The sequence below is a fragment of the Lissotriton helveticus genome, chromosome 5_1 (assembly GCF_964261635.1).
Source record: "Lissotriton helveticus chromosome 5_1, aLisHel1.1, whole genome shotgun sequence".
Classification (NCBI taxonomy): domain Eukaryota; kingdom Metazoa; phylum Chordata; class Amphibia; order Caudata; family Salamandridae; genus Lissotriton; species Lissotriton helveticus.
Genome location: NC_136065.1, coordinates 1,229,908,642 through 1,229,936,052, shown reverse-complemented (window position 1 = coordinate 1,229,936,052; position 27,411 = coordinate 1,229,908,642). Strand labels below are relative to the sequence as shown.

At 45.9% G+C, this 27,411-nt stretch overlaps 1 protein-coding gene across 22 annotated transcripts in view; it reads right to left on the bottom strand.

Moving 5' to 3' along the window:
* Positions 1-27,411, bottom strand: part of LOC144755239 (scavenger receptor cysteine-rich domain-containing protein DMBT1-like) — a 593,569-nt gene that overhangs the window by 126,927 nt on the left and 439,231 nt on the right. For all 22 annotated transcript variants that reach the window (XM_078643959.1, XM_078643958.1, XM_078643963.1 and 19 more), the window contains 2 exons: positions 2,815-2,844; positions 1,962-2,012 (listed from right to left, as the gene is read on the bottom strand). In XM_078643959.1, coding sequence (XP_078500085.1) covers positions 1,962-2,012; positions 2,815-2,844 — 81 coding nt within the window. The remainder of the gene's footprint in view (positions 1-1,961; positions 2,013-2,814; positions 2,845-27,411) is intronic.

The window sequence follows — 27,411 nt, the reverse complement described above, 5'->3', positions numbered from 1 at the left end:
AAGGCTCCTCTGAACTAACCCAAGATGTGAACGGCACTGTCACATATTAACAACTGAAAGAGGGTGATCTAAAGCCAAACACTGAAGGGGGCGGGCCCTTAACACACTCTCTTTATAGTATTCATGAGAGGTTTAACAGCTAGCAAAGCATCGCAAGTAAGACTTTAAAATGCAGACAAATAATCCTTTAATAAAAAAAAGTTTTTTTAGCTCTTGGACCTCGGTTGTCATTTATTTTAAGCTATGCTTATGATACATGTGAAAATTGGTTATTATACAGATTTTCCAAGGAGGTGTATTTTTATTTACTTATTTATTATTACTTTCAAATTCCATTAAAATATTTCAAACAAAGAAAAATGAAATGTGGTGGTGTGTGTCTTCATCCTATTGTGATTGAATCATAGTAAGGCCTTCATTCTAGGAACAACAAGGCCTCTGCTACAGATGTAGGATTTACAGAGCTTGGTCACTAAAGTAGCCACCAGTGTTAATATGTATGTATGTTTATATGTATGTGGTATTTGCACAGTGCAAACCTAACAAGGAGGCAACAGAAGGCTGTACAGTCAAAGGAAAAGATACAATCACAGTGAGAGGTTAAAGAGGTAGTAAGATACGTAGATTGGAAGTGGACTGCTACTTTGTCCCTAAATAGTGTTCTTAAAGAGGAGTATCGTCAGCTCTTTCCTAAATTGGAGCAGGGTTCGGGTCAGTCCTAATGAATACAGGGTTGTTGTTCCATATCCTGAGTAAGCTGGGGAAGCCCTGTTACCTTATTTTCTTCTTCTTTTTTTTTCATCTCAAGTCTGACGTTCTCTTGGCTGCAGGTTTGTCGAGTGCCACCAGAGCTGGTGAGCGTGCCAGCTAGTCTGTTGGGGATGCCATTCTATGGCTGTCACTCAATCTCTGCGGGCCTCAAAACCTTGCACTAGTGTCCTGAGGAAACCACAACATTTCTCTGGTGAATGTTTAAAATGATTGCTGGGGCTATTTTTATTAGACTGTGGACTTTAGAGAACGCCACAGCTAGTAGAGCCAGTTGTGTTCAGTAGAAAGTATAGAAACCTGAGCTCTTTGTTCTACTTGCTGCTCCTAACAACAGGATCTTCTCTATTGCATTATTATTGGCTCAACCCACTGTACTTGTGCTCACAGCATTCGCGGCATAGAGAGTACGGCCCTGGCCAGAGAGTTACCTGAAGATTAAAGACGTTGCTCAGCCTAAGTACTCACGCTCCCAGTAGTGACTGCGGATGAACAGGAGATTCGTAGACAAGACCTAGCTGATCCACCGTGTCCTAAACCTTCTTCTGTGCCTCTGCTTTGGTGCATAATGTGGCCAATTGTTTGTATACTGTGGATATTCTTAGCGTAATAGTACATAGCCATATTTTAATGTTTCCACTTCATTCTTCTGGTATTTTTTGCAAATCTATGACATTATCTCCTCAGGTGTCCGATGCCTCCTCATGTAAGATTGGTGTACCTGAATGTATTCTTCCATGCATTCACTCACCCATTCATTAATCCATCAATTCCTACACTCAATGCTTCAACTATGCATTCATGCACATACCCTCTCATTTATACATCCATGCACTCACTCATCCATCCAACCATTTTCTCACCCTGCCATTCCCCCACTAACCCCCTACCAACACACATTCGCCAATAATTAATGAAGATGAACTTTCACTCATAAAACAGCCATACCTATTGGTTTTGTAAAGATTGTTTAATAAGCATATGTATGAAAGTAGGGCTCTAGAGGGGAAGAACTCGGAGCTCTGGTCGCCCTAGAAAATATGACCGGGTTTTAAATCCTATCATCTGAAAGTCTCACCTCGCAAACAGGGTGCATTCCTTTCACACCCATGCCATCGGGTGGGCACACATTTTAGGGATCTGCACGTGGGCAGCAGGGTTGGACACTACTTCTGCAGAAAAGCAGAGCATACCTTGAGGTGCGGAACTTGTTGGTTCAACCACGGTAGTCAGAATCGAAGTATCTAACAAAAAAGAACATTGAAGAAGACTTGTTAAGTTACATTACTTTTGAAGGAGTAGCAAAGAACAAGTTTTGTAGCAAAAAAGGCACAAGAAACTTTTCGAAACTTGTCATAGCACGTCACATAACCGACTTGAGCAAGAGGCATGCGCAGTCCACCAATACATTATAATCATCTTGCGATCTTGCACTTGGTGCATTCCCGGTTCCCCCATATGATGAGATTTGCAAAAGAACATCAGCTGTTGCTGACTGGCTTCCAAGAGGGCAGAGACAGCTGGTAGACTACGGTACAATAACTTACAGAAAGCCAGCGTCAAAGGATTACTCGATACTTGAAGCAGGAGTGGGGCAGAACTTGCAAGTCCTAAATGTTGCTGATTGGATCAGGGCCCTCTAATTCCAGGACAGCAGAGATAATCTCGTGGTGTGTATTCGATATGCTTCTACAAGCACCCATTTGCATCCTGTAAGTTAGAGGGATGCTATAGCTCTGGGCCGAAGTCCCCTCCCGTTAACACCAGTCTGCCTGTTGCATATCAGTGGATGCAGCGCTAAAGGACCTGCCTGTCTGTTGCATATCAAAGGGTGAAGTGTTACGGGGTCTGTCTGCTTGTAAATACCAGCAGATGCAATAGTACATCATCTATCTACCTCTTGAATCCACGAGGGTAGAGTTATGGCCCTGACTATCGCTTATATATTGTAGGGTGCAGTGTTGCATGGCTGCTCTGCCCTCTGAACAATAGAATGTTGCGCCCCTCTCAGTAGTGGGTAATACCAGCAGACTGCAATATGCCTACCTGTGGGAATCTCTGGAGTGCCCGTGGAAGCTGTAAAGAAAAAAAAATCAAAATATGAATGATTACAATTGGGAAAGCCTTATCCACTTTCAAAAAACGTTGAATTGGTCATTACTGTTTCTCACGCCTGCCGCTGGCCAAACCCCCTACTACAGGCCTGGTTGCACACACATACTCTAAGGCCACCTACAGCTCGCCTACTGCCTGCAGATACATAACGACCATCAGATGACTGTGCACGAGCCTTAACATTCACCGAGATACTGAAAGGGCCTGTGGTGCCCGAGACAGCGTCACTGACACTGAATCATGGGTCTTTTAACAGCTTGTAATGCAGACATTTATGTCGATGCTTTCTGTTACAAAACTGATTTGAGACTAATGGACGTACATCACCATCATTAATGTCATCACCATAGAACACTCAATAACGCCTTATGACAGAGTTGTGTCCTGCAGATGAGTAAGTCTCAAAAGTGAAAGGGAGTACAACAGGATACCCTCACACCTCTCATAAGAAAACGCCCTGAGTTCTTACTTCACAATTGTCCGAAACAAATGAAATATTAAAGCCTTCATCTTCCCCTGGCTCCAGAATAAAAGATTTCCTAAGAAAAAAACAGAAAAAATGTGCCTGCTGTTCCCAGAAGAAAGTGAATGTGAGGGGTGGTGGGTGGAGGAACATTCACCACATATGGTGCAACTTGTTTCCACGGCATGGGAGAAAATTTAAAATGTCTAATCAAAGCACAGTCGAATAGGGGCACATTTACCATAATTGCATATAGAGCGGCTATAGGAAGGTGGAGTATTATGTGGTGATGTTGGTTAGCCTTCATCATTCAATACTCTCACATAATCCCAAAGATAGCTCTTGGATTCACAATAATAGATCCTTAGCTCAGTCCTGGCAGTGTGGCAGAGAGCAGTCAGGCTTTACTAGAGGAACATGTGTTAAGCATTTCAAAATATCAACATGGACAATAAATAACTGACATGACTCAAAGGAATTCTGACACCAATTAAAAACGATAAAGCATATTTTCATATAGATTTAGACGCCAAAATGAAGTGAATCAGATAAGTACAACCAGAGTTATGGATTTTAGAAGTAAAAGTAAATCACTTCAAAACTTTAGAACTGTGGTCAATGGGAAAAAGCACTAGTGGCAATTTGTCATTTGCAGGTCGAGTTGTGTGGAACCCAAGGATGATAAATGTGACATGGATCCCAGGACCAAGCCTCAACAGTCAGTTCGATTTTACCTGGCTCGAGAAGCCCGGGTGGAGAGTTGCCCTAACTGCCCATGGTGGGGAAGCAGGAGTGGCAGGGGAGCTGGTTTTACCAACTATATAGTGCTGGTGAGAAAACAGTAGCAAAAAGTTGACAACGAGGCCACTGCCAACGTCAGATGAAGGTGTTGCGGTGTACCCTCGAGTGCAGTGGCAAGTAAAGGTGGTGGTTTCTGGACTGATCACCAACAAGCCTTGGCAGTGGTAAGGTCAACAAGAAGTTAGTTTGACATCCGGAGGTCTGGGGAAAAACGGTAGCTGCCTGAAACTTGCTGGAGGTCAGGACTACTTTCCCACAATGCACTGGACAATCTTCATTTGAGTGATCCCTCAGAGGGCCCGATGTACAGCAATTATTTGGTTCTGGTATATTGTTTTTACCTGCGATGTGCAGGAGACTAGTGCCACTAGTCCAGGTGAGTTATGCGTTGCCTTTGGCTCTCAAATGAGTGCCTCCGTCCGGGGGAACTGGTCTTTGGTCTGGGACTAGTCGTAGTCATGCAGTTTCAGGAAGGTTGCCGCAGAGTATCACGTCTTAGGGTTTCTGCAGCTCCTGTTGTCACCGACTCTGATCTCTCCTGTGCCCTTTGATGCAAGTCAGATAAGAACTGAGGTTCTGGTGTCAGGAGTGCCCCTTAAATTTTGGATTTCGGGGTGTTAGGGATGTGGGTGTAAGTAGCTAATGGGCTATCAGCCTCAACGGCTAATCGCCCAACCATGTTTGGGGTTGTGTGTCTCCTTTCCTATCTAGAACCCTCTATTCTGGCACTTTTAAAATGGCAGAAACCTTTGTTAGCTGTACAGACAAGTTGGCACACCATAGAGGTGTGGCTAGCCTTCTGGGGCTGAACACCTCCTGAATACCTAATTATCCTGCCTGTCAAAGTGCAAATAGCCTGGGGGCGGGGGGAAGGCAGTTGCTTCCTTTGGGAGATAACCTGGTTACATATCACAAGCAGTGAAGGCTTTGAAGCTCACCTTCTTGACGAGCCACTTCACTAGCCATCCTGTTAGGAAGGGAGGTGTGACCTCCTTCCCATCCAGGCCAGGATTTCTGACTCCTCGGATAGTTCACACCTTCTGGCAGCGGATCAGATTCCTGTCTTGGCAGCAGCAGCTGCAGGCTGGCAGGCAGAGCACAGGAAAGGCTAGGGCAACCAGGTGGGCAACCTCTAGAGTAGCCACCTGGGTGCATCCCACATCATCCTCAACACGAGAATCTTGTCGGGGTGATGAGGCACATTGTTTGATACCAAATATTACATATTTTAAAGGTACTATAATGTAGCTGGTGACCTCAAGTGTGCCCGGATGCCAGAAAATGTTATCCTATGAGCCACTGACCACTTATAGTAGCCCTTAATGGAAAAGACTACTCTGGGGACATATATGCATGCACTTATATATCCTCACCTTTAATATAATGCACCCTGCCTCCTGGGCTCAGGAGGCCTTCCTTAGGGGTGACTGGCATATATTAAAAATAGTGCTATGACTTTTCCTCACATGGTGGGGACAAAGTGTGAGGGCGAAGTCACGTTCGATCAATTTGCACTGTTCCTGCAGTCTGCAATGGCAGGATGGCTGTCATACTTGGGTCACCCAGGGTGGCACAAACAGTGCTTCAGGCCTTGGTGACCCCTTTAACACTCGTGCCATGTGAACCACTGGTACATATACTAGGGTCTTATAAAGGGGTTAAAGTCTGTGCACTTGACATTGCTAATTCACATGTATCTGTTTTAGGGAGTGAGCACTCGTACTGGAGCCAGGACCTCAGGCTCGAGTGAACTTTCAGAGTTATAACCAACAGCATTGGAGCCAAAAGTGTGTGGGCGGTGACAATACAATTTACAATTACAATTTTATTGACTGTATAATTAATTAAAATCGTTACAGTAAAATCAACAATGAAACAATTTCTGTATATATAAAAAATAGATACTTAAAAAAAACTAAGTTTAAAAGCTAGTGCTAAAATCAGAACTGTGATTAGTTCCATCCTTTACTAGCAATTAAGTATTTTATTCGAGTGACTGAGACCCACATGATTGTCCGTTCCCCAACTTATGTGCCTCGGAGTTAGTCTGTTGCAGGTGAGCGTGTAAGCTACTATCGATGGTGCATTGAGTTTCTTACTAGTTGCGTTGTTTTCTTGGAAGGGGACGTGCAAATGGGACACTGACATTGGAGCTGCGAGAATGGATCCCGTCCACTGTGGCCCACAGCTTTTAAGGCCAGCCTGATTTGGTGGATACATTTCGCCAGTCTTGCCAGGATCATTGTGCTGGTATTAGACAGACATAGTGCTGATGCTTCGCTACCAGACTTAATATTCGTGCTGAGGCAGATTGGGCGCAGCAGTCGCCGGCGATCGTTGTTGAGGTTTGGGCAGCAACAGAGAAGGTGCAGCCAGGATTCCCTCTTATAGGTACACAATCTGCACGTTATGGATTCCCCGTTTCGGGCCCAAACGGGATTGAAATCGGCTATCCCCAGCATGGTCAGCCTCATGTATAGAATTTTGCTTCTGGTCTGAATTGTGAGGGACTCACTTAGGTAGGGTTGAGCTGTTGCTGCCCTATATGAGTCATTTAGTGGGGCCAGATGCGGGCTTCGGCGAAGTGATTTGTGGTCAAGGTCGAAGGAAGTTTCGCGCACTTGTCTATTAATGGCTTTCTTCCATGCGCTCAGGGGGATGTCCTGCCTCGGCATGCTTTCTTCCTCGATCTTCAAGACTCGTATTGCCTTTCCCAGCCTTGTGTGCCATTCCGAACCTGGCTGCTCGAAGATAGATCTCAGATGATATTTTAAAGAGTTGGCCGGGGCCCTTAATATTCGTAAATATTGCTTTATGATCTCACCCTGACATATCATGTCTGGTCTTGCAAGTCCGAGCTCCAGTCTTAGCCTGGTTTTTCTTGCCTGCTTTGGAATTTGTAGCACCGATTTATATGCCTTGGCCTGAGCAAGATTGAGAAGAGTATCCAGTTTCCCGGGGAAGGCTAGGTGTCCATAGCTGATTGCTGGAAGAAGTTTTGCTCTAAGGGCTATCAAAATAGGGCTGGCGGAAGGGCTAGACAGGTTCTGGCTGAGTTGTCTTAATGCGTGGATGACCTTATTGGCTTTCGAGCTCTGCTGGTTTATATGAATGTTCGCCTTGGCCCGTTCCGTGAGCCAGACCCCTAAGTAGTTATATGAGGCCACCGAACTAATTAGATCGTTCCCCATTTGCCACTGTGCTTTCTTTTTCCGTTGGTAGGGCCCAAAGATAATGACCTTGGTTTTCCCTTGGTTAACTGTCAAGTTGTTTGCTATGTTGAAGCTGTTTAGAGCGTTTAATGCTCTTTGTAGTCCCACCTTCGTATGGTCCAGTATGACTGTATCATCGGCGTACTGGAGAACAGGAAGCCTCACGGTTCCTAGTCTTGGGGCTATTAGGCTGGCGCCTTTTAGAGCCTCTCCCAGGTCCGCCGTATATAAGTTAAAGAGGGTGGGGGCCAGCACGCACCCTTGCTTCAGCCCGTTCTCTATGCTTATTTTGGGGGAGACTGTGCGGGCACTTGTTTTTACCCTCACCCAGGTGTCCTCATGTAATGACATTATTGCCTTCAAAAGATTTGGAGGGATGCCCCACTTTTCTAGTTTACACCATAATCGTTTTCTGACTACTTTGTCGAAGGCGGTGCTGTAGTCCACGAAGCAGCAAAAGAGTGGGAGGTGGTTCTTCAATGTTGCCTGGGCTGAAATGTGTGTGAGCGCCATAACATTGTCCATTGTTGATGCCTGGGGCCTAAAGCCTGTCTGGTGCATGGGTATTATGTTTCTCTCTTCTACCCATTTTTCTAGATCGTTCAATAGTAGGCGAGCGTAAGCCTTAGCTTCCAGATCTAACAGGGCGATGAGCCTGTAGTTTGTCGGCTTTAGGCGATCTCCTTTTTTGAAGATTGGGACGAGTATGGAGCCCCTCCAGGACTCAGGGATTGTTGCTGCCGAAAAGGAGTAGTTGATGAGCGGAGTCAGGAGTTTGGCCCAGAATTCCGGTGCCTGTTTGAAGACCGGAGCTGGAATCCCGTTAGGCCCCGGGGCCCCGTTGGTCCTCATGCTCTTGATGGTTTTGATGACCTGTTGGGTGTTTACCCAAGTTGGTAGAGTATCATCTACGATGTCCGGGGATCTATTTCCCATCGGGGCCTTGTCTGGGCACGGAATTGGAGCTCCTGGTTTTGTGCCGCTCAGTTGCACCGGCTCTTCAGACTCCGCTTTATCCCTTGGTGGGGAGGCCGTTACATATAGCTGCTTCACATGTTGTATCCAGACCCTTTCTGCAATCCCATTTTCTCGTGATGGGCCTCGGTTGCTCAGCTGATTTAAATATCTCCAGAGTTGTGCTGAGTTCTTTTGTTTCAGCAGGGAGAAGACCTTGAGCCACTTGCTTTCCGTGTCAGCTTTTTTGTGTTCCCAAACCTTCTTCCTGAGTGAAGCCCTCAGTGAGGCAATCGATACTCCCTCGGTTTGGGGGCGACCTCTTTTCTTGTCTGCAAGTGCTTTGCGCAACTGTCTTTTATGGTCACGTATGTCCTGTGGGAGGGTACTTCCTGGTCTATGTGGCCGGTCTATTCTAGGGTTTTGGGGTTTGGGGTTCCCAAGCTTGGATTGTAGATCCTCTATTATATTTTCCCATCCTTTTATGATTGAGGGCTCTCTCAGTAAGCTGCCTTCCGGAGCCTGGTCCAGCCAAATTTGAAGTGTACTGTTGATCTTTTCTGACCACTTAATCCTCCGCAGGACAGTGTGTTTCTCCTCCCCACTTGAGTTCCCGATGGATTGGTAGACGGTGGCGGGCGGTACATCCAGCTGGAATGCTGCTCTTAGTGGCCTGTGGTCGCTTTCCTTCCTGTCTTCCACTTCGAATTCATCCATTCTGGCCACCAGCTCTTCGCTGATCATGATGTAGTCTATTCTTGAAACGTCCCGGAATGTGGGCTTGGGCTGCCATCCGGTCGAGCGGGCTCTCTTCAGTTCGTTGGTGGATATCAGCTTGTGATTGTTTAGAAAATCGTACAGGGAGGCTGCCCTGCCCAAGCCCCCAGGAGATGTTTCGGTTTGTCCAGATTTTTCAAGTTGAAGTCCCCAGCGAGGATGACCTGGGAAGTTTTGTACTTGTTTAGCAGATCTTCAAGTTTCTGTGCCAGAGCCTCCTGTTTGACTTTCATTAAGGTCTGTGCAGGGTTGATGTAGCAGTTTATTACCAGTAGGCTCATTGGCTGTTTATTGAGACTCAAGCCTCTTATCTGCACAGCTTGCAAACCGAGGAAGTTCAAGTTGATAGAGGTGACTGTGAGTGCACACTCATGTTTTGTAAAGACGGATAGACCGCCGGCTGGGCGACCGAAGATATTCATTTTTACGGCTGGTATTTGATGTTCGTAGTACCCTGCCAGAGGAGTGGTGAACAAGGCCCACGTTTCTTGGAAACAGATTATGTCTCCGCTTTCCAGAAACTGTTTCAGGTTTTGTTTTTACCGATTTTGCTGATCCCTGCTATGTTCCAGGATATTATAGTTAAATTCGGCTTTAACGTTGGTCTGGGCTCGGCGTCTCCTCTGGCAGGCTGGCTTTTGTCCAGGTTAGGAATGCTGTGTACTCCTTCTTGCGTGTCCGATTTGGTCAGGGGGGGCGGGGGTATGGTGCAGATGACCCGTTGGTTTTTTTGGCAGGAAATTCTAATGCCCAATTGATCCCTTTTATCCGTCTGGTTTCTGTCTTTAGGGCCCGGACTGTTTATCCCATGCAGTACCGACCAAGTGGCCTTTCTCCCTCTTTCGGGGGCCAGTACGTGTGGATATTTTGGATTCGGCAAGATCCGAACTTCAATGCCCCATTCCGCAAATCGGGTGGTGTTGTTCACTACGGCTTGTTGTATTGCTTTGTTCTTCAGGGCCACCACTGAGGAGTCACCATGAGTGTCCCCCTTCATGCTCTCGAATTTCACCCATTCTATGTCGCCAGTGCCTATCTTGTCTAGGGTGTCCAGATGTTTAAACAGGCGTAAGATGTTACTCCGGTTCAGGATGTCGTGGTTACCCGTGCTCGGGAATCTAGGTGTGAAAACCACCTCATAGACAACTTCTAATGGAGCCGGCGTTTGTGCTCTTTCTTCCTTTTCTATAGCAGGCGGTGCTGAAGTTGGCTCTTCGTTTACACTTCCTTGATGGCTTGAGGGGGAGCTTCCTTGAGGACTTACATTTTGGCCGCTGTTCATCCAGGTAGCAAGCTGGATCTGCATGTTTGGAATTAATTGGTTTAAGGTGATCCCTTGCTGCTTCTTTGTTGCCAAAATTTTCTGGGATGGCGATTCTATAGTAAGTGGTTGTTTTCCGACCGTTGAGTGGATATCGGTGAGATGGTTTTGCCTCTCTGGTGACTTTTGACCATTTGCTATGGAGCTCCTTAAGAGGGTTGTTGATTTGAGTTGGACTTCCGTTATCGAGGCGGCTGGGTAGGCCCTATTACCCCAGTTTTTTTCTGTAAATATTGGATACAGCTGGGTTGCTTTTGTGCCCGGTTTTGGGGGCGGTTGATTGATTTTCAATAGCTGGGTTTGTCTCGCTTTTAGCTTTGTTTTTTTTCTGCTGTTTCTTTAGCTTCTTTTTTGCTCTCCATGATAATGATATTTCTTGCGTATCTGTTGCACGTGAGCTATGCTCCTGCTGGACTGTTCCGGAAACATCACCGTCCCCGAAATTTGGGCTTTGTAAGTTTTTAGACGCTTTTAGGCTACTTTCTAGTATGTTATTTGTAAGCTGTTGGCTTTTGCCATTGTTGGCGGTGTTCTGCTGTCCGAGTGGGACCACAGGGTGCTGTGTTTCCCTGGGGATGGAACTGTTGTACTTCTCCCGTTCTTCTTGCTTGTTATGGGTTGCAACCGCCTCGCCCCCTTTCGCTAGTTTCACTATATCTGCTAGAACCTCTGGAAGGCAGGCCCATTTCTCGATGAGCGTAGAGCAGCGACAGGAGCAATCGCTCCGGTGGAAGGACGCAAGTTCGGAGATCCTGTCGTCAAGGGCCTCCACCTTGGAGCTTATGTCTGCTAGGCGGCCTGCAATAGCTTGTAGGAGATCTATTTGCACTTCCATCTTTGTTGATTGCCATAGAAGAGCTTTATTGGTGGCACTATTAGTCTCCGTCAAGAATGATTTCTCTGGAGTGAATTCCGCACTGCTATTACAGGCGAGATAGAGCGATTTTGTGTTAGGGGCCCATGGGGACGTCAAAGGCCATGACAAGTTTGGGGATAGGTCGAGGGTTTGTTCGATCTTTTGTTCCAGACTATGGAGAAGTGAAATTGTAGGATCGCCTGCCGCTGCGGCCGAGCCATCAGGCTGGGGGGCCGTTGATTTAGGATGATTAGGTTCAACTAGCGGGTCGCTTTTCCCCGAGAGCTGAAGGTGGGGGCCGAAGTCATTAGTCTGGTGGATTTGGGCTGTTGTCCTTACTGTGTGGCCTCCTGTGGGTATTGCTGTTTCGATGGTTTTGCGGTTTATAATGTCCGGCCCGTTGTCTTTGGGCGGAGATAGAGTTCCACCCCTGGGTTGGTTTATAGATTGCATTGGGTAGGGCTGTTCTTGGACTTCGCTGGCCATTTCCTGGTTAGTCCTATGTATTTCACCTGTGACAGACTGATCCTTAGATTTGCTGGAAGAGGGAGACAAAAGTCTACTGTGGTGGTTAGTGCTGCTTTCTCGGGCTGGGCGTGGAACATCAGGGGAAGCGCCCTGGTTAGGATTTTGGTTGCTGCTTAAGGGATCTATTTTCTTGAGGAATTTTCTGATCGAACCCCTTTGATCTACCTCTTGCGATTTTTCGTTTAGGCTGTCGGTAAGTGATTTGCTCCTCGTTACTCTGGTTAGTGACGGGTTGGTCGGCGGTTGCATCTTGGGGCTTTTTTCCAGGGCCATAAGTGATCGCCCCTTATTTTTGAGGCCCATGTGGCCAAGGACCTTCGGGGGTTTCTCTTCCCTCTGGCTGGCAGCAGCACTGAGTCAAAGACCCAGCCTCTGCTGTCCTCCGTAGACTGTTACTATGTTGTCGAGCTCCCCACTCTGTCCCTGTCCACTCTCTCCCCTCTTGCTTTGTGGCGGAAGAGGGGCCTATCAATTTTCCCTGTCCGTCGCTCTCACCAAGGTTGCAGCCTATGCGCCCCTCGTGGCTGTTATCGCGTTTAGCGTCGCTCTCACCTGGGTCAGTTGGATGGCAGATCAACTTTTGGGAGGTGAGGGTGAGCGTGGCTCACGATGCAAGGCACTGTTAGCACCCCGCCCTGGCAGTCCGGGCTTAGGCTGCCTCTTGCTGCTGGTTGCTTGCTGCTGTAGGCGCTATGCTTGCTGCCAGAGCACCACTCGCGGCTGCTACCGCGTCCTGCAAGGGCTCTCCCAAAGCGCCACTCGCGTCCTGCAGGGGCTCGCGGCTCTGGCCGTGCCCAATGCGCCACTCGCGGCTCCTGCCGCGTCCAATTCGCGGCTCCGGCCGCACCCAAAACGCCACTCGCGGCTGCTACCGCTACCGGACGCTCGCGGCTCCGGCCGTGGCCTGAGCACCCCTCGCGGCTGTTAGCGCGTTTAAGCCGCGGCCGGAACACGGCACAGACTCCCACCGTGCCCGCGATATTTTCCGGCAGGGGGGATTGCCTCCGCGTCTCGGACCAGGCGCTTCGGTTGGCGTCCTCCTTTGCGCCTCCCTCGTCTCACAGCTCGTTGCTCCACCTCTCACAGTGATTTCCCACTGCAGTAGGAGTCTGACAAATCTTTTGTGGTATTCTCCAAAACGAATTTCCCTATATAAATCGCACCATCTGTTGTACGCGCTGAAAATAATCCGGTATCTGGGAATATGCGAAGAAAACGTCCAGTGGTGAAGTTTGTGCTCACAATACAAAAATTGCACTTTCTTACAGCGGTGCAGCAAGAGATCTTGTTGCACTGCATTACATGAGAGGGAGAGAGAAGAAATGCTCAATTTTTACATAGACATACAGTATTTCTGTTCTGTTCTTACGCTGGTGCACTATGTGTTGCCTAGCACCAAAGCATGCAGCTTTGCACCAAAGTGCAAGGGTGTCTGTGTTACAGGCAGGATTGTTTTTGTGTAGGAAGGGACCCCTTCTTGTACAAAAACAATCCTTAGAGCATAATCCCTTTCCCCTGTGTGCTGCAAAATGCATGGACATTTCTTTAAGCTGCCTTTTGTGCAAAGCGCATAAAACCTACAGTACCTGACCCAGGTTCCATCAACGAATGTCATGTTGCCATTGATCTTTGTTACAGATAAAATAGGCAAGACTTTTAAAAATAAGGGTTGTGTTATGGACACTTCTTTAGCATTGAGATGTCTTCCATTGGAAACCTAATGGATCTCACTTTGTCAAAATGAAGCAGAGAGTCTCCGAACATTTTATCCCATCCAGATGATGACCCTGTATCTTACATAGTGGTTAAAACGTTGGCATATGCAATAAGACTAGGAATAGATTTACACTCATTTGTTAAATACGGACTCCCCATGTTAAAATGATCCTATTAATTTATTTCGAAGAAAAAAATGACAAAAATCCAATGAGGGGAATTTGAATTAGCCTCCAGCTTCAGTCCTCTGAGTGCTTAGCCCTGAATGAGGTGTGAAAACTGCTTCCAGAGGAAAAGTCAAAGGCCTGGGTGTGGGAGGTATTATCATTCCTCTGACAGTATGACTTTTTAGGCAGTGCCCAGAACATGATTAACTTCAAAGAGGCCGCCCCTGTCACAGATAAATGTAAGCTGACACCTGGGCAGGCTATTTCTTCCTCCAGTCGGCCAGGCTCCAATTTCATTGGGGAAGGATTTGACCGTGAACTAGTTTGAGGTGACCCCAGAGAGTCACTCATTCCTTCTATACCGGAGGCCCACTATGACCCTTCAGTGGGGGCCATCCGTATCCACATAGGGGAGGGCACTATAGGCAAGGACCCTCCGGTTGTGGGTGTGCCAATCGAAACCCTTTCAGAATGTATGCTGCCAAACTTTCAGAAGTCTCAGTAGGAATTGTAGGAATCACCATTGCCTTTCAAGGGAGGTCTGCAACTCTTTAGCGGGGAGTGCAGGCGGAGGGGTGGGCATGGAATTATCCATGCCTTTTCCAATGTCCACCATTGATGGGTGAATTAATTCCATGTTATCTCCTGGATGGCTAAGAACAAGCATATGCCAGAAGGGCCTTTCTCATACCCATCTGAGTTGGTAACACTACAAGACGTACGGACCGTGCATACCATCATTTGCAAGGCAGAATGCTTTGAGCAAATGAGGAAAATAATTCCACACATTCCACTGGCGCAAAATGGTGTCAGAAGATGCGCTACAAATGTCTGTGTCCCTTTCTCTAGCGGAAGAGTGCATCTATGGATGGACAAACTCCTCCGCAGGTCACTAGTAAAGAATATTTGTTTTATAATCTGGCTTTAGTTGTGCCTTAGTGCTAAAGTGTCTATCTCCTGCTCCTAAAATGAACAACGGTAACAGAGTGACTCAACGGTAACAGAGTGACTACCTGAAGAGAGAGTAAAAGACATTTTGAGAAAAGCACCAACTTAATATGCGCCTATTCTGGGAAAAGTGATAATGTTATGAGAGCAACCAAATCTATAACTGAGAATATAAAACTAAGAAAATGACAATACTTTGATGAATATGAGTGTATGGCACATTAACAATAATTCTGCATGCACCATAACATAAGATTGATTCAGGGAATTTGAAATTCTTCCCTCCTTCATCTAGACAGCATCCCCATTTTAATTACCTCCCAAGATATTACATTTGGATAAAGTAAGTTTTGTTTTGTAGATGTTAACAGAGGGGCATCCCATGGCTCCGATTCTCACTTCAAATGAAAAAAAAAATAAGATTTCGCTCTGTGGACACAACTAAAACAGCATTTGCTTTCATTGCATTCTAATAATGCCTGCTCCGCATTTCAATAAAAAGTACCATCATTACTGTTTTGAAAATAACCCACACATGTTGTGGGTTGTGTGGTCTCACAAATGAGTCAAACCCCAGCATGGCAGAAAATGGTGACTTGTTACTAGCATGCATCAGGGACATTTTCACAATATTCTTCCTGGATACTCTGTAATTTTGTTCCAAAATGTTTTGAAGGTCTTTGTTCTGGGGGGAAATGTGCGTGCTTTCTAAAGGAGGGAGAACTTTTACATTCTTCCATGATGTCAGTTAATTCAGGAACCTTGGTCTTTTGCAAACAGGGGCTAAACTTTTCCCCTGAAAGCCAGATGTTCCATATGTGAAGGGCTGAACAAAATGCTGGAAAGAATTGCCTTCCTTCTTTCCCATCTAGCAACTAGAGCTGGCGGAGCTCTGCTTGGTTCTGAGTGGCAGAAGAGAAATAATACAGTACTGGGCATTCCCTGCCCACCAGATGTCCCGCCCTACATAGGTGGATCTCTGGTAGGTAGAAAATGTTTCTCATCCGTTGCATGGATGAAATAAAAAGGTGAGCAGTGGCTTAGGGCTGCAGTGGGAGACTAGCAGCTATGTAAAGCATTAGAATTGTTTTCCTGCTGTTACATAAGTGAAAAATTATTAATACTTCTTCTTACAAAAAAAGACACCACATTCATCAAGCTGACAAAGTTATACAAAAAGTCGCTATGTAATGTGCTTCGCAACTTTGCACATTCCTAATATTTTCCAACCACAGAACGTTCATGTATATGTAAATGTATATGTTAATCCTAGACATACAGTTCAGCCTTCTACCTTTAGTGTGGTTTTCCTTTGAGAATAGCCTCCGAATTCAATGATGTCTCTTGACTGGTGGTGAAGGACAAACCACGCGATCCAGCGTTGATCTGTATCATAGAATAAGATCTAGTGGATCCTAAGGTCACTTCAATTCAAGGTGTTTGTAGGAAAGAAGGATCTGCTTTTTTGGTTACCCCCACTTTTTGCCTCTTGCTATGCTGTTTCTGACTAGTCTGACTGGGATCCTGCTAATCAGGACTCCAGTCTCTCTGCTTTCTCCGCAGAATTGTTAAGGTAAGTTCTTAGGTACATCCCAGATTGGATACGGGGGTACCCCTATAAGTCCCTAGTATATAGTACTAAGGGACCCAGGGAACAGGTATCACAGGGGTTGTCCATAGGCTGAAGCATTATATATAAGGGGTCCCAGACCAAGAACACAATTCCTGTTTTTAAACACACACTATTTAAATGAATTTAGGAAACACACACTAAATGAAGGTGACCAGTGTTTTTAATCCACTGTACCAGACAAACAATCAATATTGAAAAATCAGACATAAAATATACATGATTCAATGCGCCCACAAAGAGAGGAGGAGGGGGGGGGGGGTGCAGGGAGGGGGATGTATTTCACTGGATTTTACATCACTAGTTAACATTCAAGAACAACAACATAATACATAATTCAAAACGTAATTCCACATACATGAAAAACCATGGAACATGACATATATCATAGCAAAAAATTCCTAAGAAGATACTCCTATAATGATTAATATATCAAACTGGGGTTAGGAGTTCCTGGTTGTAAGGTGTAGATGTCTACGTTTCGACCCCGATGGTGTAGGACAGTGGATCCTTACTGCGTGGGTCTTCGTCAGGACGTGATGGGTGAAGGGGGGGGGGATTGATGGGGCGTTTAACTCTGCGCAAAAAATAATAAAAATGTAAAAATTGTTACTCAACCGGTCTCAAATGAGTCCCGACACAACTACAGAATTAAGGACAAAAAGAGTCCATTTATTAAAAAAATCAAAAGAAAGGAAGTAGTAGGAGGTTCATAAAGAATGGGAAATACTGGGTGGGCTAGAAGCCAAATAGTTATCTCATGCCACGGAAAAACCAAGAGACTGCCATATGTGTCTGAAAACCTTATTACCAATGTGACCCATTGAGACAGGTAGGATTAACTAGAAAGACTCTTACACGACAGAACATTAAATACCTGGCACACCGGGAAGGTCTCGTCAGGCGGTTATGCAAAAAGGGGGGCTGCCACGTGTGGAGTCAAGATCTGCCGTATGAAATCAAAATTCAAAACCATATTTATAAGCAAATCCCAAGTGGGGTGTGGAGACTGAGGTAAGGCTGTATAGATAAAGGGCCCTACCTTGTTGTAAAAACCGAGGGTTAAGTCATGGGTCAAAGCGATTGCCGGCTACATCTGAAAACAACGGTGAACAGCGTGTCAGTAGCGCAGTGGCTCTCTCAAATGAATCAGTGAAGACTCAATACAGCTCAAAACTCACCAGTGTGGGTTGTACACCGTGCTAAACCGGCTCTTTATCCACAAATTAATTTGAGTGACGTGCGTTGTCAAGCTTGCCTCCGCAGTATTACTCTGCAAAAACATTGATAGACATCTTAGGAAACCGCCCAGCGTTTTAGAAATACGCCTCGCTGCTCCCAGCCAGGGGGAAGAAGACTCACCCGCAGTATGGTTTGAAGGGCCGACCGGCCTTATTCCAAAAAGACCAAATCTTTTTCAGTGGCGCGCGTTGACAGAAAAGCATCTGCAGTGTACAAATCTGCAATACACAAGGTGAAAGGCAGCTTAGGAAGCAGCCCAGCGTTACCAAATACGCATGGCTGCTCCCAGCCAGAGGGGAGACTCACCCGCATTGTTGTTGGAAGGGCCAAACCGGTTTTTTTCTTTTTTCTTAAGACCAAATCAGGGAAAACCTCGTCGGTATTAAATGCCGCGTGTCACCATCTGTAGAGACACGGAGAGAGCACACTTAAACAGCCGCCCTTCGACTAACAGAACGCACGGATGCAGAACGCCAGGAGGGAGACCAAAGGCAGAGAACTCACCCGCGCTGCTGACGGAAAATTCCGATAGTGGTGCGTGCGCGCCGCGTCTCCTGGAAACAGGAAGTGTTGCCCCGAGAGACGGTGTTATTTACTACCATGTGAAGACAGACTCGGGTCAGACTCATAACAGCCTCATTTAAGCTGGGATTTGTGTCAGGAAAAATAAACACAATCAAGGCTAGCGAATACAACCAAGGCCAGGAATAAATAAATGTACACAACAATAAATCGGATAGGGCTCATTGGCAAAAAACGTGATCATAGCACTGGACCTGCCACACAGGGCGGTCAAAAGGGCTACTCACTACATGCAATCCCACCTTATTAAGAAGACACATGAAAAAACATTCTTGAAGCCCATATATATACATCTCACACCACCAGAGGGTCCGAATGGGTCATATATTATAAATGTCAGACGTGCAAGAATGGTGAAAAGGGCGTCAAGGCCGCTGTACATACCCAAATAGGTGGTAGATGGCGCGAACCTACCTGGCACGGCGGTTAAAGCGCTCTATTATTAAATTAGAACATTCAGGTACATTGCACATTTGTAAGACAGGTAAGTACTGCTTATTAGGTAAGTTATACCAGGTTCATAGCTTCAAAATGTCCACATGACACATCTCACATAGGTTTCGAAAGGATCAGAAGGTAAGGAAGCATCATACGCCATTATGTATCCCTAAATCATTAATTACTTGCGCGAACCTGCCAGGCACGGCGGTTAAGGCGCTATGTAGCCCAAGGATAACATTTTAAAGCAAAAAATACTCATTTGAAACATCTTAATCCACAGGTAAATGCTGAGGCACATTGATGAAGACACTCTAAAAAAGGAATACCTAAATTCCCTAAAGTATACTAACATAGATGTTTCACAGAGTAGCCATTTGGGCGAAACTACTTTCAGACTCATTAAGGCCCCCTCGTACAGAGTCAAAAAACCGGATCCATTTGATTTCTCTCATATTCAAGATGGGTTCGATGCTCCCACCCCTCGGACCCAGCTTAGCCTGCTCCAAAACTAACCACCTCAAACTCTCTGGTGGATGGCTTTTTTCATTACAATGTTCCACCAGGGGTGCGCCTGCAACCTTGCATCTCACACGGCTGCAGTGTTGGAAAAAACGTACTTTGACTCGTTGCTGGGTTTGACCTACATAGATCAAGTCACAAGGGCATAGAATGCAGTATATTACGTCGGTCGAGTTGCAGTTCGTGTGCGATTTTAGTGGAACTTGTTGTTGTCCGTGGCTAAAGACCTTGGTTTGGATTGTCGCAGGGCATGCTTTGCATGAGCCGCATCGGTAATGGCCCACAATGGGGGGCAGGTTCCACATGGTTGTGATGGTAGGTGCATCTTTGGTCGGCAAGAAGGAGCGAACCACACTATCCCGAATGTTCTTAGCCTTCTTGAAAGCATGAAGGGGCAATGAATTACACCCAAGATCTTCTGATATCAAATTCCAGTATTTATTGATGGTTTTTTTCACCTCATTGCTCCTTGTGGAGAAAGTCGTCACACAGATGAGGCGCTCCTCATGGTTCACCGGTTTGTCACTGGGTTGAAGCAAAGTTTCTCTTGGGTTGAACCATGCTCTTTTTTTGGCTTTATTTACCAGGCGTCTGGGGTATCCACGTTCGAGCAACCTGTTCATCAACACGGTGGACTGTTCTATGTAGTCATCCTTCCTACTGCAGTTACGTCGAATCCTTAAAAACTGACCAAACGGAAGGTTATCCCGGAGACCTCGGGGATGGTGGCTGGAGTATAGTAGAAGAGAGTTCCTCTCCGTCGGTTTCCTGAACAGCGTAGTTTTTAAGGTGTCATCTTCCACAAAAATAGTAAGGTCCAAGAAATCTATTGTTTTTTTATCGAAATGAATAGTGAACTTGATATCCGGGGAGCGTGAATTGAGCCAATTGAAAAACCCGGTGATTTCGTCCTCAGTGCCTGACCAGATACAGATGATATCGTCAATGTATCTCATCCAGGTTTTTATGTGTGGTCTGAAAGGGTTAGCGTCAGTAAGTACAAACGTGTCCTCATACATGGACATAAAGATAATGGCCAAATCTGGGGCAAAGGCAGCCCCCATCGCCACACCCTTGGTCTGGAGATAGAAACAGTTCCGGAAGACAAAGAAATTCCTCATCATCGCAATTTTTAATAATAGAATGATGAAAGATGTAGGCACCCAGATTGGAGCCTCCCGCTTATCTAGTGCGATTGTCATTGCCATGAGGGCCTCCTCTTGGGGTATGCTTGTATACAGGGAGACGATGTCACAGGTTACCAGAAGGTCTTTAGCGGAGTCATAGGGATGCCCTTCAATCAGGTTGATGGTATGAGTAGTATCCCTGAGGTAAGTTGTAGTGGCTTCTGCTATAGGTTTCAAAAAAACATCTATGTATCTACATAGGGGTTCCAGAACAGAACCACACCCCGAGACAATCGGGCGTCCGGGAGGCTGGTGGAGATCCTTGTGTACTTTAGGTAGGGTATAGATGGTAGGGAGTCGTGGATGCCTCTGGTTCAAATATTGAAATTCGTGTTCCGATAGGAAACCTTGCTGTCGTCCGTCCTCCGTAACCCTCAGGATCTCGGCCGTGATGTCCTTTGATGGGTCACCACCCAATTGCTTGTAACTAAATCCATCGTTCAGCTGTCGCAAAATTTCCTGAGTGTAGTTATCCAAATCTTGGACAACTATCGCCCCGCCCTTGTCGGCCGGTTTCACAACTATTTCAGTGTTGTCTCTTATCGTCTTGAGTGCTGATTGTTCTGCACGGCTAATGTTATTTCTGACAAATTTGTTGTCATCAAGGATGGACCTTACATCCCTAAGTACGAGGCTTTCATACGCAAGGATACGCTGGTTCATGGCATAGGTTGATGGTACGAAAGTAGATGGTACCCTCAGGTTTGTGGCAGATAGCATCGGTTGAGGTGGCTTGTTCCTGAAGAAGTATCTGAGTCTTATCTTTCTGAAGAATTTGTGGAGTTCGACCTCCGTGTTAAACGGATCTGGTCTAGAGGTTGGAACGAAGGATAAACCACGGCTCAATACTTTAACTTCGTCGTCTTGGAGGGTGTATTTGGAAATGTTAATCACAGGAGACGTCTTTATCACCATCGGTAGGTTTTTCTGCGGGTCGACCTCTCCCCGTGTTCCTCTTGAGGGAAGCTCACTTGCTTGGCACCTCTCCCTCTCCCGGAGTCCCATTCTTGGCCAGGGTTGAATTGGCCCCTGCCTGTCCCCCTGTCCCACATGTTCCCACGGCCCCGGGGGGGTCTCCATCCTCCCTGCCCTAAAAAAGGGGGGGGTTGGTAGAAAGGACCGTATGGATCTGGATAGACGTATGCGCCACTCGGGCCAGGTCGGTCTGAGTCCTCACCCGAACTGTACGAGGAGTCCGAAAAAGTTGTAAAATTTCGTCTACCTCTGTAGGCACCGCGACCGCGGTTTGTGAATCTCCCTTGGTTGTCCTGTCTGTAGTAGTCGTCCTGCAGGTAAGGGTATGTTCTCTTTTTATCATATGTTTTTACGTCCCGTGCCAGTTTCTCAAGTTTTTTCTTTATCGTAGTCGTTTCAAAGTCCTGGAGTGTTGCCACTAGTTTGGTCAGGGCTTCTTTAGAGTTGGTCAGTGTGGCGTCCCCACTAATTGTGGCCTTCAGATCCGCTATTTGCTTTGTTAGAAGTGCAATCTGTTCACTAGCCGTTTCGATGCCGAGGACCATCCAATGTCGCGAACAATTGTTCGCGACAAAACTAAAGCCTTCCCGGAATTTTGGTACATCAATAAAAATTGCGGGTTCAACTTTAACCTGCAGGCCTACAGGGATAATGTTGGATTGGAGGCACTGCGCTAGGAAATGTCCATGTAGTTTGGTTCTGATGAGCTTCTTTTCAAGGCGTTCCAACTGGTTGACTTTATCATTGAGAGAGAAGTCAATGGCAGGTGTTGTTGGGGAGAGAAAGCTACTGGCAGAGTCCGATAAAAATTGCTTAATGTATTCCTCGGTGTAGGATAGAACCTCCTTGTCGACCATGATGGTCGAAATAAATTATATAACAAAAAATTGGAGTTCCAAAAAAAATGAAAAAAGATCTAACTAGAATGAAGAAAGGGAACCTCGCAGGCCAGCGCCTGCTCGAAGTATGTTATACAAGGGGGGTTGTACCCATATGGTCAGTGGGACCTGGGTGATCAGTAGCGTTATATATAAGGGGTCCCAGACCAAGAACACAATTCCTGTTTTTAAACACACACTATTTAAATGAATTTAGGAAACACACACTAAATGAAGGTGACCAGTGTTTTTAATCCACTGTACCAGACAAACAATCAATATTGAAAAATCAGACATAAAATATACATGATTCAATGCGCCCACAAAGAGAGGAGGAGGGGGGGGGGGGGTGCAGGGAGGGGGATGTATTTCACTGGATTTTACATCACTAGTTAACATTCAAGAACAACAACATAATACATAATTCAAAACGTAATTCCACATACATGAAAAACCATGGAACATGACATATATCATAGCAAAAAATTCCTAAGAAGATACTCCTATAATGATTAATATATCAAACTGGGGTTAGGAGTTCCTGGTTGTAAGGTGTAGATGTCTACGTTTCGACCCCGATGGTGTAGGACAGTGGATCCTTACTGCGTGGGTCTTCGTCAGGACGTGATGGGTGAAGGGGGGGGGGGATTGATGGGGCGTTTAACTCTGCGCAAAAAATAATAAAAATGTAAAAATTGTTACTCAACCGGTCTCAAATGAGTCCCGACACAACTACAGAATTAAGGACAAAAAGAGTCCATTTATTAAAAAAATCAAAAGAAAGGAAGTAGTAGGAGGTTCATAAAGAATGGGAAATACTGGGTGGGCTAGAAGCCAAATAGTTATCTCATGCCACGGAAAAACCAAGAGACTGCCATATGTGTCTGAAAACCTTATTACCAATGTGACCCATTGAGACAGGTAGGATTAACTAGAAAGACTCTTACACGACAGAACATTAAATACCTGGCACACCGGGAAGGTCTCGTCAGGCGGTTATGCAAAAAGGGGGGCTGCCACGTGTGGAGTCAAGATCTGCCGTATGAAATCAAAATTCAAAACCATATTTATAAGCAAATCCCAAGTGGGGTGTGGAGACTGAGGTAAGGCTGTATAGATAAAGGGCCCTACCTTGTTGTAAAAACCGAGGGTTAAGTCATGGGTCAAAGCGATTGCCGGCTACATCTGAAAACAACGGTGAACAGCGTGTCAGTAGCGCAGTGGCTCTCTCAAATGAATCAGTGAAGACTCAATACAGCTCAAAACTCACCAGTGTGGGTTGTACACCGTGCTAAACCGGCTCTTTATCCACAAATTAATTTGAGTGACGTGCGTTGTCAAGCTTGCCTCCGCAGTATTACTCTGCAAAAACATTGATAGACATCTTAGGAAACCGCCCAGCGTTTTAGAAATACGCCTCGCTGCTCCCAGCCAGGGGGAAGAAGACTCACCCGCAGTATGGTTTGAAGGGCCGACCGGCCTTATTCCAAAAAGACCAAATCTTTTTCAGTGGCGCGCGTTGTCAGAAAAGCATCTGCAGTGTACAAATCTGCAATACACAAGGTGAAAGGCAGCTTAGGAAGCAGCCCAGCGTTACCAAATACGCATGGCTGCTCCCAGCCAGAGGGGAGACTCACCCGCATTGTTGTTGGAAGGGCCAAACCGGTTTTTTTCTTTTTTCTTAAGACCAAATCAGGGAAAACCTCGTCGGTATTAAATGCCGCGTGTCACCATCTGTAGAGACACGGAGAGAGCACACTTAAACAGCCGCCCTTCGACTAACAGAACGCACGGATGCAGAACGCCAGGAGGGAGACCAAAGGCAGAGAACTCACCCGCGCTGCTGACGGAAAATTCCGATAGTGGTGCGTGCGCGCCGCGTCTCCTGGAAACAGGAAGTGTTGCCCCGAGAGACGGTGTTATTTACTACCATGTGAAGACAGACTCGGGTCAGACTCATAACAGCCTCATTTAAGCTGGGATTTGTGTCAGGAAAAATAAACACAATCAAGGCTAGCGAATACAACCAAGGCCAGGAATAAATAAATGTACACAACAATAAATCGGATAGGGCTCATTGGCAAAAAACGTGATCATAGCACTGGACCTGCCACACAGGGCGGTCAAAAGGGCTACTCACTACATGCAATCCCACCTTATTAAGAAGACACATGAAAAAACATTCTTGAAGCCCATATATATACATCTCACACCACCAGAGGGTCCGAATGGGTCATATATTATAAATGTCAGACGTGCAAGAATGGTGAAAAGGGCGTCAAGGCCGCTGTACATACCCAAATAGGTGGTAGATGGCGCGAACCTACCTGGCACGGCGGTTAAAGCGCTCTATTATTAAATTTGAACATTCAGGTACATTGCACATTTGTAAGACAGGTAAGTACTGCTTATTAGGTAAGTTATACCAGGTTCATAGCTTCAAAATGTCCACATGACACATCTCACATAGGTTTCGAAAGGATCAGAAGGTAAGGAAGCATCATACGCCATTATGTATCAGATCCGTTTAACACGGAGGTCGAACTCCACAAATTCTTCAGAAAGATAAGACTCAGATACTTCTTCAGGAACAAGCCACCTCAACCGATGCTATCTGCCACAAACCTGAGGGTACCATCTACTTTCGTACCATCAACCTATGCCATGAACCAGCGTATCCTTGCGTATGAAAGCCTCGTACTTAGGGATGTAAGGTCCATCCTTGATGACAACAAATTTGTCAGAAATAACATTAGCCGTGCAGAACAATCAGCACTCAAGACGATAAGAGACAACACTGAAATAGTTGTGAAACCGGCCGACAAGGGCGGGGCGATAGTTGTCCAAGATTTGGATAACTACACTCAGGAAATTTTGCGACAGCTGAACGATGGATTTAGTTACAAGCAATTGGGTGGTGACCCATCAAAGGACATCACGGCCGAGATCCTGAGGGTTACGGAGGACGGACGACAGCAAGGTTTCCTATCGGAACACGAATTTCAATATTTGAACCAGAGGCATCCACGACTCCCTACCATCTATACCCTACCTAAAGTACACAAGGATCTCCACCAGCCTCCCGGACGCCCGATTGTCTCGGGGTGTGGTTCTGTTCTGGAACCCCTATGTAGATACATAGATGTTTTTTTGAAACCTATAGCAGAAGCCACTACAACTTACCTCAGGGATACTACTCATACCATCAACCTGATTGAAGGGCATCCCTATGACTCCGCTAAAGACCTTCTGGTAACCTGTGACATCGTCTCCCTGTATACAAGCATACCCCAAGAGGAGGCCCTCATGGCAATGACAATCGCACTAGATAAGCGGGAGGCTCCAATCTGGGTGCCTACATCTTTCATCATTCTATTATTAAAAATTGCGATGATGAGGAATTTCTTTGTCTTCCGGAACTGTTTCTATCTCCAGACCAAGGGTGTGGCGATGGGGGCTGCCTTTGCCCCAGATTTGGCCATTATCTTTATGTCCATGTATGAGGACACGTTTGTACTTACTGACGCTAACCCTTTCAGACCACACATAAAAACCTGGATGAGATACATTGACGATATCATCTGTATCTGGTCAGGCACTGAGGACGAAATCACCGGGTTTTTCAATTGGCTCAATTCACGCTCCCCGGATATCAAGTTCACTATTCATTTCGATAAAAAAACAATAGATTTCTTGGACCTTACTATTTTTGTGGAAGATGACACCTTAAAAACTACGCTGTTCAGGAAACCGACGGAGAGGAACTATCTTCTACTATACTCCAGCCACCATCCCCGAGGTCTCCGGGATAACCTTCCGTTTGGTCAGTTTTTAAGGATTCGACGTAACTGCAGTAGGAAGGATGACTACATAGAACAGTCCACCGTGTTGATGAACAGGTTGCTCGAACGTGGATACCCCAGACGCCTGGTAAATAAAGCCAAAAAAAGAGCATGGTTCAACCCAAGAGAAACTTTGCTTCAACCCAGTGACAAACCGGTGAACCATGAGGAGCGCCTCATCTGTGTGACGACTTTCTCCACAAGGAGCAATGAGGTGAAAAAAACCATCAATAAATACTGGAATTTGATATCAGAAGATCTTGGGTGTAATTCATTGCCCCTTCATGCTTTCAAGAAGGCTAAGAACATTCGGGATAGTGTGGTTCGCTCCTTCTTGCCGACCAAAGATGCACCTACCATCACAACCATGTGGAACCTGCCCCCCATTGTGGGCCATTACCGATGCGGCTCATGCAAAGCATGCCCTGCGACAATCCAAACCAAGGTCTTTAGCCACGGACAACAACAAGTTCCACTAAAATCGCACACGAACTGCAACTCGACCGACGTAATATACTGCATTCTATGCCCTTGTGACTTGATCTATGTAGGTCAAACCCAGCAACGAGTCAAAGTACGTTTTTTCCAACACTGCAGCCGTGTGAGATGCAAGGTTGCAGGCGCACCCCTGGTGGAACATTGTAATGAAAAAAGCCATCCACCAGAGAGTTTGAGGTGGTTAGTTTTGGAGCAGGCTAAGCTGGGTCCGAGGGGTGGGAGCATCGAACCCATCTTGAATATGAGAGAAATCAAATGGATCCGGTTTTTTGACTCTGTACGAGGGGGCCTTAATGAGTCTGAAAGTAGTTTCGCCCAAATGGCTACTCTGTGAAACATCTATGTTAGTATACTTTAGGGAATTTAGGTATTCCTTTTTTAGAGTGTCTTCATCAATGTGCCTCAGCATTTACCTGTGGATTAAGATGTTTCAAATGAGTATTTTTTGCTTTAAAATGTTATCCTTGGGCTACATAGCGCCTTAACCGTCGTGCCTGGCAGGTTCGCGCAAGTAATTAATGATTTAGGGATACATAATGGCGTATGATGCTTCCTTACCTTCTGATCCTTTCGAAACCTATGTGAGATGTGTCATGTGGACATTTTGAAGCTATGAACCTGGTATAACTTACCTAATAAGCAGTACTTACCTGTCTTACAAATGTGCAATGTACCTGAATGTTCTAATTTAATAATAGAGCGCTTTAACCGCCGTGCCAGGTAGGTTCGCGCCATCTACCACCTATTTGGGTATGTACAGCGGCCTTGACGCCCTTTTCACCATTCTTGCACGTCTGACATTTATAATATATGACCCATTCGGACCCTCTGGTGGTGTGAGATGTATATATATGGGCTTCAAGAATGTTTTTTCATGTGTCTTCTTAATAAGGTGGGATTGCATGTAGTGAGTAGCCCTTTTGACCGCCCTGTGTGGCAGGTCCAGTGCTATGATCACGTTTTTTGCCAATGAGCCCTATCCGATTTATTG